This window comes from Pan paniscus, chromosome 18 (assembly GCF_029289425.2).
Source record: "Pan paniscus chromosome 18, NHGRI_mPanPan1-v2.0_pri, whole genome shotgun sequence".
NCBI lineage: Eukaryota > Metazoa > Chordata > Mammalia > Primates > Hominidae > Pan > Pan paniscus.
Window position 1 is genome coordinate 916,436 of NC_073267.2, and position 16,934 is coordinate 933,369.

Here is a 16,934-nt window from a genome sequence, read left to right on the forward strand (position 1 = left end):
AGCCAAGGTGGCTGCAGCAGCGTCTTCCTCCTCCTAAGAGGCGGCTGTAGTGGCCATGCGGGACGAGGGACTTCCTGCTGCTGCGCTAGGTGGGGGGTTGCGGGGGGAGGGGGTGTGTCTGCTGCAAGCAGGGAGCTCCAGCCGGTGGCAACATGAACCGCAGGGAGTACTGGGTCAGCCTGGAGGGGGAGCAAGCAGTGGTCAGGGAAGGCTTCCTGGAAGAGGTGGCATCCTCACAGGCCTGAGCCCAGGAAGGCTGTGAGAGGGCGAACGGTCTTGCATGGGGGGTTTTAGGTGTCCCCCACCCCCGTGACTCCATTTACCAGCGGCTGCCGTGGAGGTAGTCCAGTGTGCTGGAGCTGCGCCAGAGCGGGGGTGGGGGCCGGCGCTGAGACGCGGTGCTAGCTGGAGGCGGTTCCTGTCCGGGGTGTGCGTCCGCGTGCAGGGTGCGCGCGTGTCTTGGCCGCGCGTGGCGGCGTGTGCGGCAGGGGCGGGCAGGCGGGCGACTCGGTGACGCGGCCCAAGCGCGGCGCCGAGCGGAGCGGGCGGAGCGGGCCGGCTGGGGCGGAGCGGAGTCGTCCGCAGAGCAGCCCCTCCCGGCCGCGGCCGCCGACCCCGGCCCCCGGCCCCCGGCCAGGCTCTATGGACAGGAGCTCGCTGCTGCAGCTCATCCAGGAGCAGGTGCGTCGGGGGGTGGTCTGGGGAGCTGGCACCGCCCCCAATGCGGCCCTCCTGCCGCTGAGCTGAGCTTGTGCGGGACCGAGCTCCCCGAAAGCCCCGCTCGGTACCTACCTCATCCCTCCACGACCTTGGTCCGTGTGTCTGGGACCCCAGGAGAGGACTGACTGGACCAGGGCTCCTGGCTGGAGAAGGGAGAGTCTCGGGGAGGGAGGGAGGGAGGGCGGGCAGCTGGCTGGTCTTGGACCTTGGCCCTCGCCTTCCAGGATGGGTAGGGTGGAAGACGGGGGAACAACTGAGGAGCTGGAGGACTGGGACCCAGGCACCAGTGCCCTGCCAGCTCCTGGGATCAAGCAGGGTCCCAGGGAACAGACAGGCACGGGGCCCCTGTCCCAAAAGTGCTGGGAGCCTGAGCCTGATGCTCCCAGCCAGCCTGGCCCAGCCCTTTGGTCCAGGGGTCGGGCCCGCACTCAGGCCTTGGCCGGCGGCTCCTCACTGCAGCAGCTGGACCCCGAGAACACAGGCTTCATCGGTGCGGACACCTTCGCTGGCCTGGTGCACAGCCATGAGCTGCCCCTGGACCCGGCCAAGCTGGACATGCTGGTGGCCCTGGCTCAGAGCAACGAGCAGGGCCAGGTCTGCTACCAGGAGCTGGTGGACCTGGTCAGTGCCACGGTGGGCAGGCGGCAGGGGCACGGTGTCCTGGCCAGAGGAGGCGGGCAGGCAGCTCCTCACGGCGGTGGGTGGGGGGCTTGTGGATGCGGGGAGCTGGGTGAGCCTCACAGGCAGGGGTGCCATGGGGAGGTCCGTGGCCCACACTCAGGCCCCTGCCCCCAGATCAGCAGCAAGCGCTCCAGCAGTTTCAAGCGGGCCATTGCTAATGGACAGCGGGCACTGCCCCGGGACGGGCTGCTGGATGAGCCAGGCCTAGGTGTCTACAAGCGGTTTGTGCGTTACGTGGCCTACGAGATCCTGCCTTGTGAGGTGGACCGCCGCTGGTACTTCTACCGTCACCGCAGCTGCCCACCCCCCGTGTTCATGGCCTCGGTCACTCTTGCCCAGGTGGGCCCCCCGGCCGCTGCCCCGGGAGCCTCCTGCGCTCCTGGCCATGACCAGCCTAACACTCGTGTCCCCAGATCATCGTGTTCCTGTGTTACGGGGCCCGCCTCAACAAGTGGGTGCTGCAGACCTACCACCCCGAGTACATGAAGAGCCCCCTTGTGTACCACCCCGGGCACCGTGCCCGCGCCTGGCGCTTCCTCACCTACATGTTCATGCACGTTGGGTAAGTAGCACTGCTGCCCGGTGAGCCCCGCCCCCCCCCGCCCCACCCCAATCTGCCATTACATCAGAAAGGCTTAGCCCCAAGGCAGGTGCGGCAACTTGAGGCGACGGCTGGGGATGGGGCCGGATGGCTGACCCCACCCTTCGTACCCGTTTGCTTCCATGTGGCCAGGCTGGAGCAGCTGGGGTTCAACGCCCTCCTGCAGCTGATGATCGGGGTGCCCCTGGAGATGGTGCACGGCCTGCTCCGCATCAGCCTGCTCTACCTGGCAGGCGTGCTGGCAGGTGAGGCAGGCGCGCACCCCCGCCCCCTGCCCTGGCCGGCTGCACCCTCACCCGCCGCTTGCTCACACAGGCTCCCTAACCGTCTCCATCACCGACATGCGGGCCCCGGTGGTGGGAGGCTCCGGCGGGGTCTACGCCCTGTGCTCGGCACACCTGGCCAACGTTGTCATGGTAACGGGCCTGCCCGGTGGGGGGCGTGGGGAGGGGCCCCAGGTGAGCCTCACCACTTCTCGTCTGCACACACCCATAGAACTGGGCTGGGATGAGATGTCCCTACAAGTTGCTGAGGATGGTGCTGGCCTTGGTGTGCAGTGAGTAGGGGCTGGGGGGAGGGCCGGGGGGCCTCTCAGCCTGCAGCCAGGGCACCTCCCACCTGCCGCGTCCCTCTGCAGTGAGCTCCGAGGTGGGCCGGGCCGTGTGGCTGCGCTTCTCCCCGCCGCTGCCCGCCTCGGGCCCCCAGCCCAGCTTCATGGCGCACCTGGCAGGCGCGGTGGTGGGGGTGAGCATGGGCCTGACCATCCTGCGGAGCTACGAGGAGCGCCTGCGGGACCAGTGCGGCTGGTGGGTGGTGCTGCTGGCCTACGGCACCTTCCTGCTCTTCGCCGTCTTCTGGAACGTCTTCGCCTACGACCTGCTGGGCGCCCACATCCCCCCACCGCCCTGACCGGCTACCTGAGGCTGCACAGGCCAGGGCTCGGGCATGTGGTGGCTGCCCACCAGGGGCCTTCACGTCTGCCCTTTGTGAACGGACGTCTCAGGGCTGCTATGCCCCTTGGGTGTGGGTGGCCTCAAAGGAGACCCTGTCCCAGCCACCCACCCCCCACTCCCAGGACTTGCGGTCTGAGCCTTTTTGGATAATTAATAAATATTTTACACAGCACCAGGGGGCTGTCCTGGGCTCTGGAGACTCGTCAGGGCCCCCACACCTGCTGCACAGACCGCGACGGCCCTCCCCACCACGGGGGCCTGGACTTCCCTCCTTGTGCATCTCTGCACCTGGGGTCAGGCGTGGGAGTTGTTCCTGGGCCACAGGTGCTGTGTCTGTGGGAGCTGGGGGCACGCGGGATGGCTGGGGGCCGGGCGTGTGGTCAGGCCAGGCGTGTGGTCAGGCCGGGCGTGTGATCAGGCCGGGCGTGTGGTCAGGCCGGGTGTGTGGTCAGGCTGGGTGGAGTTTGGGAAGTGTTTATTGAGCTCCCGTAGTGGCCAGCCCCCTCTTCAGCCTCCCTGCCGTCCAGTGAGACCCGGAGGCCTGAGGTTCTGTGGCAGGTGAGCAGGCCTGGGCCATGGCCAAGTTCACTCGGCCTGGGTTCCATGCTTCTTGGCTGGCCTAGCATCCTCGTGGGTGGCCAGGCTGGGGCCAAGGTTGGGCAGCAGGTCTGGGCACAGCCTCTGCCCCATAGCCCAGGTCCACAGTGCTGTCTCCACTAGGTAGGGAGTCCACTGTCCTGAGGCACTGGCTAGGGAGGGGCACACGGACTCAGGCCCAGGGGCACGGGCCACCCCAACCTGCCCACACACAGTTCATTCCCCTTGGCTCAGAGCTGTGGCCCGCTCTTGAACCTGGCCCAGGTACAGCAGGTAGTACCTGAGGGTGTACTGTGGGGCCGGCCAGCCGGGCACTGTGGCCACTGCCTCATCTGACATGAAGGCCTCCATCTCTGGAGCTCCAGCTGCCAGGACTGCTGTGAACAGCGAGGAGAAGCAGCCAGACACCCCATCAGGACAAGCTCTGGGAGACCCTGCTCCCAGCAGCCCAGGGCCCTATGGTTCCTGCTCCTAGCGACACGCAAGGGCCCAGACTGCCCGCTTCACAGACAAGAACGCCTGTGTACCCAAGTCGTGCCCACCCAACTCACCCGAGGCTGTGGTGGGCCCACACCGCAGAGGGCACACAGCTCGGTGACTGCAGCCCCCACATCTGGCAGGAGGCAGAAGGTGGCGGTCGAACAGTGCACAACCAGCTCAGGGGGATTGGTGGCCACCAGCTGCTGCAGACGTGGCCAGAAGCGCCCCTCTGTGGGAGGCCAGGTCAGGGTGCCTGGGGTGCTGGACCCACCAGGGAGGCCCCGCCCCCACTGGAGACACCCGCCCCGCCGATGCCACGCCCTAATGAAGACCCGCGCTACGGAGGCCCTGCCCTCGGGGCGGGCCGCCCTTCACAGTCAGCTGCCAGGCCAGCAGCCGCTCCAGCTCCCTGTCACATGCTTCTCTGCTCTGCCCCTGATGGCCGCTGGCAACTCTTCCCGATACCTGAGGAAGGGCGGTGAGGGGAGGTCTGGCCACGGGGGACGCTCGCCCCACCGATCTCTATCCCCTTCCACTGTACCAACAGTCCGGGGCTTCCAGCCGCCCTCGGGGGCTCGCGCTCGCCCGTAGCACCTCTCGTGGCGCTCCAGAATGGCAGCCCAGCGACTGGGGTCCTCACACCCCACAGCGCGTGGGAAGCCGCTACGTTCACGCGCAGGGGCGGGGGGCGGCGGCTGGGGGCGGGGCCTCTGCTGATGGGGCCGGGTGCTGGGGGCGGGGCCTCTGGATTGGGCGGTTGCTGGGGGCGGGGCCTCTGCGGATGGGGCCGGCTGCTGGGGGCGGGGCCTCCGGATGGGGCCGGCTGCCGGGGGAGGGGTCTCTGCGCGTTGGGACAGGAGCGGAACCCCAGGTGGTCGGGACAGGCTGTTGCGGGAGCGCGCCCTCAGCGAAGCAAGTGAGGCATCTCACTGGGAAAGTCGAATGTGTGTGGCGGCCGCCGCCGAGGCCGGTTCCGAAGAGACCTCAGCAGGGCAGGCCAGGGCCTACGCGAACGCCCACCCTTAAGAGCGCGGGGACAGGGAACTGGAGCGTTCCTCCCAGCCCCCGACGTTGCGGGCCCAGTGTCCCCGTCCAGGCTGGTTGGGCGCACGCGCGGCCCCACTCGCCCCCACGCGTGCGTCCCCGCTGGTCCCGCCCCCGGCCGGAAGTTCCGGCGGCGGAGCTGGGCCGGGCCCGAGCGGATCGCGGGCTCGGGCTGCGGGGCTCCGGCTGCGGGCGCTGGGCCGCGAGGCGCGGAGCTTGGGAGCGCAGCCCAGGCCGTGCCGCGCGGCGCCATGAAGGGCAAGGAGGAGAAGGAGGGCGGCGCACGGCTGGGCGCTGGCGGCGGAAGCCCCGAGAAGAGCCCGAGCGCGCAGGAGCTCAAGGAGCAGGGCAATCGTCTGTTCGTGGGCCGAAAGTACCCGGAGGCGGCGGCCTGCTACGGCCGCGCGATCGTGAGTGCGCCCGCGCGGGGAGGGCGGCGGCGGCGGCCCCACCGAGGGTCTGGCTCCTCTTCGGGGCGTGTCCTGGGCTCCCAAAGCCCAGCCGTGGTTCTCGAGCCCAGCGCCGAGTGCCGGAGAACGAGGGTGCGATGCTGGATGGAGGCCGGCCGGGTGGGGGGAGGGCAGGGGCCCTCGCCCCTTGAGGACCCCAGGTTCTAAGCCCGGACTCTCCAAAGATTTGGAAAACTTTATAAAACCAAGTGGAGTCAAGCGGATAGGCTCAGCCAGTACTCCACTGTGCACAGATCCTTGGACCCAGGGGCTTTGACAACTGAGAAACCTAGTTTCTTGATTCTAGCCAGAGCGCAGAAGCTGGGACGGGCCGTGGGTCAGAGGGGGCACGCTGAGCCTACGCCCTCATGCGGCTGGCCCGGCCTTGGTCCCTAGACCCGGAACCCGCTGGTGGCCGTGTATTACACCAACCGGGCCTTGTGCTACCTGAAGATGCAGCAGCACGAGCAGGCCCTGGCCGACTGCCGGCGCGCCCTGGAGCTGGACGGGCAGTCTGTGAAGGCGCACTTCTTCCTGGGGCAGTGCCAGCTGGAGATGGAGAGCTATGATGAGGCCATCGCCAATCTGCAGCGAGGTTGGCTGACAAGCTGCCCGGTTGTGGGGCCTCTGGGGCCAGGCGGGTGGACTGGCCAGAGAGTGACCTGAAGCCCCCGTTCCCCAGCTTACAGCCTGGCCAAGGAGCAGCGGCTGAACTTCGGGGACGACATCCCCAGCGCTCTTCGAATCGCGAAGAAGAAGCGCTGGAACAGCATTGAGGAGCGGCGCATCCACCAGGAGAGCGAGCTGCACTCCTACCTCTCCAGGCTCATTGCCGCGGAGCGTGAGAGGTGGGACCCTCACCCCAGGCCGCCCTGTCTTGGGATAATTCTGAATCACCGACTCCCGACACGAGCGTTTATCGAAGGCTTTACTGGCCAGCAGGAAATGTGGGGAAGAAGTGTGGATGTTAGCCCTGAGATTGGGGTGTGGTCAGACATCTGGCCAGGTCCATCTCTGACCGGCTCCTGGTCAACCCCCAGGGAGCTGGAAGAGTGCCAGCGAAACCACGAGGGTGATGAGGACGACAGCCACGTCCGGGCCCAGCAGGCCTGCATTGAGGCCAAGCACGTGAGGGTGCCCCCCACCCACATGTGGGTCTGTGTGTGTGCACGTGGCGTGGGAGCATCCCCGCCTTGTGTTGGATCTGTGCCCCATGGAGGAGGGAGGTGGGGTGTCTCCCCCAAGCGCAGCACTCAACTCTTCACAGGACAAGTACATGGCGGACATGGACGAGCTCTTTTCTCAGGTGGATGAGAAGAGGAAGGTGAGTGTGTGTCGCTTGCTGCCGATGGCTGGCAGGTGCTCGTGCAGTGCCCCTTTTCAGCCTCTGACCGTGTGCCTCTGTGCCACCAGAAGCGAGACATCCCCGACTACCTGTGTGGCAAGATCAGCTTTGAGCTGATGCGGGAGCCGTGCATCACGCCCAGTGGCATCACCTACGACCGCAAGGACATCGAGGAGCACCTGCAGGTGAGGCTGCGGCTGGGGGAGCAGGGCCAGTGGCATGGTCCTGGGCCCCATGACTGCCCTCTGCCCTTCTTGTCACTGCAGCGTGTGGGTCATTTTGACCCCGTGACCCGGAGCCCCCTGACCCAGGAGCAGCTCATCCCCAACTTGGCTATGAAGGAGGTTATTGACGCATTCATCTCTGAGAATGGCTGGGTGGAGGACTACTGAGGTTCCCTGCCCTACCTGGCATCCTGGTCCAGGGGAGCCCTGGGCAGAAGCCCCCGGCCCCTATACGTAGTTTATGTTTCTGGCCACCCCGACCCCTTCCCCCAAGTAAGTTCTGCTGTTGGACTCTGGACTGTTCCCTCTCTCAGCATCGCTTTTGCTGGGCCGTGATCGTCCCCCTTTGTGGGCTGGAAAAGCAGGTGAGGGTGGGCTGGGCTGAGGCCACTGCCGCCACTATCTGTGTAATAAAATCCGTGAGCACGAGGTGGGACATGCTGGTGTGTGACAGGTAGTCCTGCCAGCTGTTTTGGCTAGCCGAGGAAGGTGGAGATGAAGACGCTGGTGTCAAGGTTGAGCGTAGCATGCCACCAGCGGTCGGGGAAGTACAGCACCTGGTGGAGGAAGGGGGTGCAGCAGAGATTAGCTGCGGGCCTCTAGCCTGGCCTGGCCCTCTCCTGCCAGCCACTGACCTCACCAGCCCGGATGGTACACTCCAGGGGCCGTGCAGACGGTGGCAGGGCTGGGTATGTGTCCCGGAGCCAGGCCAGCGTGGTCTTGTTGGGGTGGAACTCTGGCGTCTTCTCAGGTGGGTAAAGGAACCAGCGCTGGGGGCATGAGCAGCAGTGTCACCCTTGCCCGTTTTGGTCAGCGAGCCCCAAGCCTCAACCCCCACCCCGTGCTGACCTTACGACCGTAGATCACTTCTGAGTACCCGGGCCCATGCCAGTGGAAGGGCACCCCCGAGCCAGCTCCTGTGGGGTTATGAGCACTTGGTGACCAACCCATTTTGTAATCACCGACAGAAGCCTCAGTCCTTCCCAGTCCCAAGAAGCACCCACCTGCGATTCCAAAGCTGTAAGCTGGAGCGGTTCCCAGCAGGCCAAATGGGGGTGGGGAGTAGTGCCGAAAGAGAGAGGCCCACTCGGTGAAGTTGTTGTCCCCGAAAAAGTACAGGGTGTCTGCCAACAGAGACGGTGGGGACAGGGATCCTGGCACCTGGAGACTCCAAGCGTCCCCACCCCCTACCGCCGCCTAGGGCTGACTCACCATTGCCCAGGGAGGTGGGGTCCTGGGGGTGCAGCAGCTGCTCCACATACTCCTGGAAGGGCAAGTCCACTGCAAGAAAGAGACGGGTCAGGACCGTCTGGTCCAGCCGCCCCGGTGTTGGCAAATGGGCGGGCCGCAGGGGTGAGGCCGCGTACCTTTGTGGTAGGAGTAGGTGTTGGCGGTGCTCAGCCGGACCACTCTGTCCCCAAACGAAGCCAGCAACCTTTCGCGGGAGCACAGGGCCCGGAACCTCTGCGGGGGCGGGGAGGGGACTTAGTGGCCGGGCCCAGCACGGGCGAGAGTGGCCGGGGACGGACGGGCACGCGCTCACCGAGTTGTCCGTGAGTCCCTGCAGGATGACGGGCCTGACGAAGGCGTACCTGGAAAGAAGGGCAGAGTCGCGGCCAGGCCGGACCGCCACCCTCGCCGCCCCAGCCCCACGCGTGCGCGCGAGGTCAGGGGAAGGCGGCCTTGGGCGGTCGGGGCAGACGGGCCGGTGAACAGGACGCGACCTCCGCGATCAGGGGCGCACGTACTGCTGCACGAACTCCGCGTAGGTGAGGTCGGCCCGACGCTCCACCGTGCAGCGCTCCTCCTCCGCCACGGCCCCCGGCCCGCCCGGGCGCCTGCGGGCACAGCTGGGTCAGCCCGCGCCCCGCCCGCCGCACGTGACCCCACCGCCCGGCCCCTCCCGGGCCGCTCACCACCCGCCGTCGCCCTCCGCCCCGGAGCCGGGTACAGCCACAGCCGCCAGGGCCCAGAGCGCGAGCAACCGCGACGCCGGCGCCATGAGCCTGCCGCCCTCAGGCAGCCGCGCTGCACGCCGGGAACCTTGGGCCCATCCGCCAGCCATTGGCCGGCAGCTTCGTCGTCGTGGCAACGGCCGGGAACCGGGACGGACCCCGGAAGTGACCTCCTTTGGCCCGCCCCGGAAGAGACCTCTACGGGAGGCACTGGGAAGGCCGCCCCGAGAGCGACTATTGGCGCCGCCGGTTACCATGGCGACAACCCCGCCGAAAGCCCCCGCCCGCCAGCTGCACCGCGGGCCCACGGCGAGCCCGCCGCGCTATGGGGTGACACGCAGTGCCGACAGCGGCTCTACTTCCTTTATTGAGGTCTCAAGTTCCAGCCTCCGCCCGTCTCGGGCACAAAACCAGGCGGGGTTCTGCACGCGGCCGCCCGGGCAGTCAGGTCCCCGGGCCCCGGGCAAGCCCAGCAGATGCCCCGTCAGGAGTACTCGCAGAGGTGGCCGCAGCCTGCGGGACAGTGGGAGCTGCCTTCCAGCCACTTCATGATGTGCTGCAGGTGGCCGCCGTGGCTGCAGCCCTGGCACCACACGAAGAGACCCTTGACTACGTGGTGGCAGACGGCACACATGCTGGCGCAGCGGTGGCACCTGGGGGCGGGCGGGAGGGAGGGTGCCTCAGCGGGGGCTGCTGCGCTGCCTGCAGGCCCCTGCCCCACCTCCCGACCCCACTGCCCCACCTGTCGCAGACCCAGCCCCGGCTGCTCATGGGCCGCTTGCAGTGGCTGCAGTTGACGTGCAGGGTGGTGGAGGCCTGGTTGAGGCAGCTGACGGCGCGGCTGGTGCTCAGCTTGACCACCTCGTTGGACACGTTCCAGAGGCGGAAGCGCTGCAGCAGGTCGATGTAGGAAGTGTACCAGTGCTCCTGGGGGAGGGAGCGCCCGGCAGTCAGGATCTGGGTGCCAGGGGCGGCGCTGCAGGGGGGGAGGCCCCACCCACCACACACCTGGGTCTGCTCGTCGATGTCCTTGCGCACCCGTTCACCCAGGACGATGAGCACCGACACAGCCATCTGCACGTCGCCCTGCTCAGCGTAGAAGTGCAGCATGTCGCGCACCAGCACGCCGAAGAAGTCGGGCGGCAGGCGGCTGTCGTAGAGCGCGTGTGAGACAGACAGGAGCGAGAAGGAGGAGTCCACGGGGGCCAGGGAGGCCACATCCGCCTCGCTGCCGCTCACGTGCGGGGAGTCGGCCTTGTCCTGCAGGTGCTCGGGCCCGGGAGGCGTGTCCACGATCTCGTGGCGCAGCGGAAAGGCCTCCTGCGGCAGCACGCACTCAGGGTCCTCGGCTGGAAGGCAGGGACCAGCGGAGGCTCTGAGTCTGTCCTCCATCCGCCTCTGAACCCCACCCTGCCCGGACCCCCACTCACGGTGCGCGTGTTCCGGATCCAGCAGGTACAGCTCGTCCTCCTCACCTTCCACGTCACCCAGCAGGTAGTCGGCAGGTACGTCGCTGCCCTCGGTTTCCTCGTTATCTGCCCGACAATGGGGCGGGCATTCAGGGTCGTCTGGGACACCCCCACCCCTCTCCCATCAGCACCCCTACCCACCCCAGCCTACCCTCATTGGTGATGAGTGTGGCCGAGGAGTCGAGCAGAACTGTGTCGCTCCGTGCATCTCCTTTGCTGCGGTCCAGCCGCGTCTCACTGCCCAACCCTGGGGCCATATCCTTCAGGTTGAAACTGGGGGCAGGAAGGGCCCATGGGTGGGTGGGCTCGAGCAGCCCCAGCCCCTGGGGAGAGCTGCCCCCGGCATCTACCTGTTCATGAGCGGGAGGCCACAGGAGCCACCCTTGCCCACACTGTGGTTGAGGTTTGCAGTGGGCACTAGGCCAGGGCTGCAGTAGATGATCCGCAGCATGGTCCACGTTTGCGCCACCTAGGGGCGGGCATTGGTCACTTGTGGGCGTCCTGGACACCCAGCACCCCATGCAGGTCCCTCTCTGCCTGGACAGTCACAAGCCCTCAGCATTCAGCTGCCCTCAGTACCCAATGTCCAGGCCCACCCCAGGTAGGAAAGCTGAGGCTCATGGGAAAGACAAAAACCCCAGTCCCCGCCCTACAGCAGCACAGAGGAAAACAGAATTGGGCAGTGGGGACTTGCGGGGCAGCTAGAGATGGGCATGGGAACGGCAGCTCACGGCTCCACCGCTGCTGGTGCCTGGAGAGCTCCACAAGCAAGGGGGGAAGAACAGAGAGCTTGAGTCACACGACTCCCGAGACCGCCGCCCCTCAGAGGACAGTCCCGGGTCTGGCCCACCCTGGAGCCCTGGCCCTGTGTGATCCTGACATCCTCAGCTACCAAGGCAAGGCCTGTTGGTGCGACTGGCTGGAGTCCATTGCGGAGCTTGAGGTGGGGTGAGCGCAGCTGACGGAGGAACCAGCCCCTGCCCTGAGGTCGTGGCCCAGGGACCCCCAGGCTCAGCACCTACCTACCTGGTTGCGGCCAAGCTCTCGAGCCACCTTTGCGTTGTGGTCACAGAGCTCGGCCAGTGGCCGGCCAGCCAGCGCATAACGCTCAGCTGTGTCCACAAACCAGCGCATGCCGCCGCCACCTGGCTCCGTCTCAAAGACACTGAGGGCGCTGGAAGCGAGGCCTGCGAAGGGCTCGGCAGGGTCCAGCTTGCGCTTAAAGAAGATGGGGTGGCGCCGGTCGCCAGTGTAGGGCTTGCGCCCCGACTCGGCAGCCACGAGGCTCTCCTTGGCGGCGAAGGCCAGGTCCCCGAAGAGGCCGTAGCAGAGGCCCTCGGGGTTGGCGCGCTCGACGGGCTGGCTGGCGTCGCGGAACAGGTGCTGGCACAGCGAGCTGTCCTTGGAGCCAGACAGCAGGAAGGAGGGGTCGTGGGGGTGGCGCCAGGCGATTCCCGTGGTGACGTCTCGGTGTTCCTCAAACATGGCAGCTGGCACGAAGGGCCGGCGCACGTCCCAAACATAGATGTTGTGGTCCACCATCATGGAGCACGTGGCCAGGTGGTGGCGGCACTCTGGCCGCCACTTCACACGGGCCACCGAGGCGATGGTCTGCACACAGTGCATCTCCTTGGCACGGTGCGTGGTCATGTCCCAGACCTTCACCATCTTGTCGCGCCCTCCTGTGGCCAACCAGCCCCTGTGGGAACAAGGTCCACCCAAACCCTCAGTCGCCTTTCCTGCAGAGAGGGGACCCCCCCGCTCTGCTGCTCCGGACTGTCTCATGGGTCTGAGGCAGTGAGAGCTTACTGTCAACCTACTGCCCCTGCACCCCCATGCCACACCTGTCCTCGGGGTGCCAGTCGCAGCAGAAGACGGGTCCGTTGTGGGCTGTGAACATCCTCTCGCACCGGTCGGGACGCCGGATGTCCCAGAGCTGCACATTGCCGTTCTCAAAGGTGGAGGCGAAGGTGAAGTAGTCCCGGATACTGAACTGCACGTCCCGCACGCTCTCCGACTGGCCTGCAGGCAGGAGGTCGATGCAGGGGAAGTGACGGGGCTGGCCCATGAGGTGCACCCTCAGAACAGCTGTGGCATGGTGTCACACACCTGCCTGTGGCCCAGAACAGAGGCCCAGAGGGTAGAGTGGACATCCCCAAGATCTGCCCAAGGAAGCAGCCACACAGAGTCGCCACAAGAGCCTGGGCCCGGGAGCAGGACGCCATGTGATTTGTAACACATACTCCCGGGCGTCATTTGCCGTAGATTCTGCATCCTGCATCGGTCCATGAGCAAAGCTGTGGTGCAGCCTCAGGATGCGGCAGCTGAGCACTGGGAGAACAGGCACCCACCCAGCCATCGCCCACTCCCGTGGCCCTGTGGGAGGCCCAAGGAGGTGCTGAGGAGGGTGCCCCAGCCTTGGCCCAGTCCCTTCACCTGGAGCTGGAACTGCCTGGTCAGCCCCAAAGGACTGGATGACTCAGGGCCCAGGTCCACCCTAGGGGACCACCACACCAAGAGACTTCAAGGGCGGTACCCAACCTTCCTCCAGGGCCCTGCAGGGGAGGCAGCTCAGGATCTGTCTTTTTAGACGGAGTCTCCTTCTGTCACCCATGCTGGAGTGCAAGTGGCACGATCTGGGCTCACTGCAACCTCCACCTCCCGGGTTCAAGCAATTCTCCTGCCCCAACCTCCCAAGTAGCTAAGATTACAGGCGCATGCCACTGCGCCCAGCTAATTTTTTGTTTTGTATTTTTAGTAGAGATGGGGTTTCCCTGTGTTAGCCAGGATGGTCTCAATCTCCTGACCTCGTGATCGGCCTGCCTCGGCCTCCCAAAGTGCTGGGATTACAGGCATGAGCCACCGCGCCCTGCCAGGATCTGTCTTAAGTGGCCTGAAAATTCTCTGAGGCCCCTGAGGGCTCCGCCTTGTGCTTCATACCTAGTCTCCTCCAGGTGAACAAGGGAGAGCTGGCTCAGGGCAGCCATCGGGGAGCTGGGCCTGTTAGGAAAAGGGCCCCAGGGCACTGGACAGCAAACCCACCTCCTCTGCCTCCCTGGGCCAGGAAACCTGGAAGTCCTGGCAGACCTCCTGCTATGAGGCAGCCTCTGTAGCTCCGACATGAGGGAAGGGAGTCAGTGGCTCTCTGCTCACCACCCAGGCTGGCTGGGAGACCGCTGGGGCTCTGCCCTCCCTCACCCCACACCTAGCCTCAATTTCTGCTGGTCTCATCTCTTGCCTCTTCCCACTTCACTGCCCTGGCTCACATGCCGTCCAGCCCAACTTGCCCCATCCCTCCCCTGCCGATTCCCTTTCCCCCTGAGGAAGCCCTCTGGGAGTGATCCTGAGGGCCTCTCATGCACGGAGCCCTTTTCCGCCTGCATGGACAGGCTGGGCACTGGCAGAGACGCCCACCTGCTCTGACCTGCCTCTGTGGCCTCACCCGAGAAGGTGCTGACAGAGTCCTTTCTGCGGAGGTCAAAGCACTTCATGAAGCCATCCTGGGAGCCACTGAGCAGCACGTGGGCTTCGGTGGGGTGGAAGCAGACTTTGTTTACCGTGCGCTTGTGTTCTGTGAACAGCTGGTCCTGCTTGTTGCGGGACGGCCGGCCCAGGTTCCACGTGACCACCACGCCATTGGTGGCTGCTGTGGCCAGCAGGTTCTCATCCATCTGGTGCCAGACCACGTCAGCACAGCTCAGGTTAAGCGAAGGCTTGCGCCCCACACGCAGGTTCAGCTTTTCCACGAACTGTTCCTCCTCGATGGCATAGATCTTGAAGATGCTACGGCCTGCCACGACCACTTGGGCTGCGTCGCGGCACACACTGATGGCATTGGCGGGAGCATCCAGGTGACAGTGCATGGTGCGGCCTGTCAGCACGCTGCCACCCAGGGCTGTGGTCACACGGGACATCTTCTCCATGGCTGCACAGGTGATGAGGTCAGGGGTCAGGAGGTCAGTGAGGTGGGCTGGCCTGGTCAGCCTGGGTGGGTCATCAGTTCAGACCTTCCACCCAGGTTGGGACCCCAGAACTGCTTGGTCCCGGGCTGGTCAGTCTTAGTGAGCCAGTCCAGGGCTGTCCATCAGCCAATCAGCCTGACAGGCAAGCTCAAATTCACTGGAGTCTGTCAGTCCAGCCCATCACCCTGGCTGAGCGGTGAGGGGACTTCCTAGCTTTCCTTAGGCCTGTCAGTTTCATGTCTGACTTCCACGGAAGACTCTAGCTGGACATTCCCGGCCCAGGCCACCTCTCGGTACCCCCATCAGCCAGATCTGGGCAGTCACTAAACGCTTGGTCAGTCAATCCCAGCAGGGGAGCGAGGAGACTCCCGCCGTCCACACTGTCAGCCCTGAGGGCGGCGGGGCTCTAGGGAGGAACAAAAGAGGGGAGGGAACAGAGGGCTAGAGGGGCCCGGGGACTCAGGCGATAGACGCGGGAAGGGCCCAGAGGGACGTCAAGGACCGAGCTACTTAAGGAGCTCGAGGTGTCTGGCGGGACCGGAGGCAGGAGAGAAGCCGGCGACCCCGGAGTACAGGGTTCCTGGGAGCGGCGCAGAGGTTCCCCGGCGCAGTGGCGCGGGGGAGCGGACGCTGCGGGACGAGAACCAGAGGGCCCGGGGCAGCCCTTCTCCCCCGCGCGAACCCCAATCTTTTACTAAAAGCGCACGGTTGTCCGGAACCGCCGCGCCGGAAGCCGCTGTCTTTCCCGTCCCTCGCCGGAAGTGGTCCTTGTCTTACCCATCCCTCTCAGGAAGTGGGCAGAGACTCTCGCCCGACACCACGAAGGTTCCGGGTCAGGGAGCTGCGTTGGCAGAGGCCAGGAGGGGCCCGGGATTGGGGTCTGCGGGCCGCCCTGGGCGTTGCCATTGCGCTTCGGTGGTGGGCTTGTGTGGTTGGTTTATTTATTTATTTATTTAAACGGAGTCTCGCTCTGTCGCCCAGGCTGGAGTACAGTGGCGCGACCTTGGCTCACTGCAACCTCCACCTCCCAGGTTCAAGCGATTCTCCCGCCTCAGCCTCCCAAGTAGCTGGCACTACAGGCGCCCGCCACCACGCCCGGCTAATTTGGCTAATTTTGTATTTTTGGTAGACACGGGGTTTCACCATGTTGGCCAGGCTGGTCTTAAAACTACTGAACTCAAGCGATCCTCTGGGGTCAGCCTCCCGAAGTGCTGGGATTGCAGGTGTGAGCCACCGCGCCTGGCCTGTTTTTTAAGTCTCAATTTCAGTATTTTAATGCCATCACCTATTTTAATCCCCAGGTCCATCATGACATCTGGTCATCCCTAGACAAGTTCCGAGTACCCCCAGTCTTCCCCTCCTTCCTCACTCCTCGACCTCGGGAGCAGCCTCCCAACGGCTTTCCTGGGTCCGTCTTTCCCCTTTGATCTGAAACCCGCACAGAAGTCAGGCACCAGGTCTTCTGCCTGAGGCCTCTGGCAGCTCCCACTATGCTGTGAATGAACCCCAACTCCTGGCCTCCGCCTTCCCCTGCCCACCTCCAGCCACAGCAGCCTCCACCCCCATTCCCAGCCCACCAAGCCCTTTCCTGCCTCAGGGACATTGTACGTGCGTGCGATGCCTCCTCCACAGAGAGGACCTCCCTGACCACTGCCCTAATGGGCTTCTCCATCACTGTGGCCTCCACGGCACTTGTCACCACCCATTCGTTTGTTTACTGGTTGTTGTCGGTCACATACGAGTGTGAATTCCACCAAGGCAGGAATCACATTCTGGCTCAATCCCCACCGAATGCCCAGTGCCTGACACACCTGTTCAACCAGTTGCTCTCGTTCTTTTTTTTTTTTTAAACTTTTTGAGACGGAGTTTCGCTCTCGTTGCCCAGGCTGGAGTGCAAGGGTGCAATCTTGGCTCACCGCAACCTCTGCCTCCTGGGTTCAAGCGATTCTCCTGCCTCAGCTTCCCGAGTAGCTGGGATTACAGGCATGGGCCACCATACTGGGCTAATTTTGTATTTTTAGTAGAGATGGAGTTTTTCCATGTTGGTCAGGCTGGTCTCGAACTCCCAACCTCAGGTGATCCACTCGCCTTGGCCTCCCAAAGTGCTAGGATTACAGGCGTGAGCCACTGTACCCAGCCTCAGTTGCCTTTTTCGACCTCTCTTTCTCTCCTGGGTGTGAGCCGTTGTCTGCTATTGGTGCATTTTGTAATCTTTTGCGACATCCTTGTCCTTGCCTGTTACTGTGTATAGAACAGGGTTTATTTCTGCCTCTCTGGAAGGGTGGGCTAGAGTCTGGATATGTTGGAGGGAATATTACGTGTAGTGACTTCAGTGTTGTCTCTCCCTTTAAGGAATGAGAGGTCCTCTGCCTTCCATGTAGTCACTGCTGTTTCCATTCTACCATGTCGGCATCCAGCCTCTACCCCTTTGTTGCAAGAAAGAATAAATCTGAT

General features: G+C 64.8%; 4 protein-coding genes and 1 long non-coding RNA gene across 18 annotated transcripts; 2 read left to right on the top strand and 3 right to left on the bottom strand.

The window, feature by feature from the left end:
• Positions 1 to 135: 135 nt before the first annotated feature.
• On the top strand, positions 136 to 3,127 carry RHBDL1 (rhomboid like 1). Of its 8 annotated transcripts, none has more exons than XM_034951509.3 (8): positions 141 to 681; positions 1,183 to 1,341; positions 1,516 to 1,740; positions 1,815 to 1,963; positions 2,135 to 2,247; positions 2,318 to 2,418; positions 2,498 to 2,558; positions 2,640 to 3,127. In XM_034951509.3, the coding sequence occupies exons 1-8, from the start codon at positions 643 to 645 to the stop codon at positions 2,909 to 2,911; spliced, it is 1,119 nt and encodes a 372-aa protein (XP_034807400.1). In that variant the 5' UTR covers positions 141 to 642; the 3' UTR covers positions 2,912 to 3,127. The 8 variants fall into 8 exon arrangements, with proteins under 8 accessions (XP_034807396.1, XP_034807395.1, XP_034807394.1 ...); XM_034951508.3 differs by having other exon boundaries at positions 144 to 681; positions 1,180 to 1,341; XM_034951505.3 differs by having other exon boundaries at positions 136 to 1,341.
• A 286-nt stretch (positions 3,128 to 3,413) lies between these two features.
• Positions 3,414 to 4,832, bottom strand: LOC130540890 (uncharacterized). The gene is made up of 3 exons (XR_008954920.2): positions 4,104 to 4,832; positions 3,833 to 3,926; positions 3,414 to 3,704 (listed from the first exon to the last, which is right to left on the bottom strand). It is a non-coding gene; the product is annotated as an uncharacterized LOC130540890 (long non-coding RNA).
• Position 4,833: 1 nt separating this feature from the next.
• STUB1 (STIP1 homology and U-box containing protein 1) lies at positions 4,834 to 7,523 on the top strand. Of its 2 annotated transcripts, XM_003808814.6 has the most exons (7): positions 4,834 to 5,486; positions 5,922 to 6,120; positions 6,208 to 6,373; positions 6,566 to 6,653; positions 6,793 to 6,849; positions 6,939 to 7,055; positions 7,137 to 7,523. In XM_003808814.6, the coding sequence occupies exons 1-7, from the start codon at positions 5,328 to 5,330 to the stop codon at positions 7,260 to 7,262; spliced, it is 912 nt and encodes a 303-aa protein (XP_003808862.1). In that variant the 5' UTR covers positions 4,834 to 5,327; the 3' UTR covers positions 7,263 to 7,523. The 2 variants fall into 2 exon arrangements, with proteins under 2 accessions (XP_003808862.1, XP_063453998.1); XM_063597928.1 differs by having other exon boundaries at positions 5,004 to 5,486; positions 6,208 to 7,523.
• Positions 6,440 to 9,306, bottom strand: JMJD8 (jumonji domain containing 8). 5 transcript variants are annotated; one of them, XM_034951514.3, is made up of 9 exons: positions 9,011 to 9,306; positions 8,843 to 8,932; positions 8,638 to 8,686; positions 8,462 to 8,558; positions 8,307 to 8,375; positions 8,099 to 8,218; positions 7,944 to 8,011; positions 7,735 to 7,864; positions 6,440 to 7,651 (listed from the first exon to the last, which is right to left on the bottom strand). In XM_034951514.3, exons 1-9 carry the CDS (start codon positions 9,304 to 9,306, stop codon positions 7,605 to 7,607), a joined length of 966 nt encoding a protein of 321 aa, XP_034807405.1. In that variant the 3' UTR covers positions 6,440 to 7,604. The 5 variants fall into 5 exon arrangements, with proteins under 5 accessions (XP_034807405.1, XP_034807404.1, XP_034807407.1 ...); XM_034951513.3 differs by having other exon boundaries at positions 7,730 to 7,864; XM_034951516.3 differs by lacking the exon at positions 8,843 to 8,932.
• A 92-nt stretch (positions 9,307 to 9,398) lies between these two features.
• WDR24 (WD repeat domain 24) lies at positions 9,399 to 15,243 on the bottom strand. Of its 2 annotated transcripts, XM_003808812.6 has the most exons (9): positions 13,961 to 15,243; positions 12,363 to 12,540; positions 11,545 to 12,217; positions 10,869 to 10,987; positions 10,670 to 10,791; positions 10,480 to 10,584; positions 10,058 to 10,398; positions 9,792 to 9,976; positions 9,399 to 9,702 (listed from the first exon to the last, which is right to left on the bottom strand). In XM_003808812.6, exons 1-9 carry the CDS (start codon positions 14,439 to 14,441, stop codon positions 9,534 to 9,536), a joined length of 2,373 nt encoding a protein of 790 aa, XP_003808860.1. In that variant the 5' UTR covers positions 14,442 to 15,243; the 3' UTR covers positions 9,399 to 9,533. The 2 variants fall into 2 exon arrangements, with proteins under 2 accessions (XP_003808860.1, XP_063453985.1); XM_063597915.1 differs by having other exon boundaries at positions 9,399 to 10,398; positions 13,961 to 15,084.
• Between the last annotated feature and the right edge of the window lie 1,691 nt (positions 15,244 to 16,934).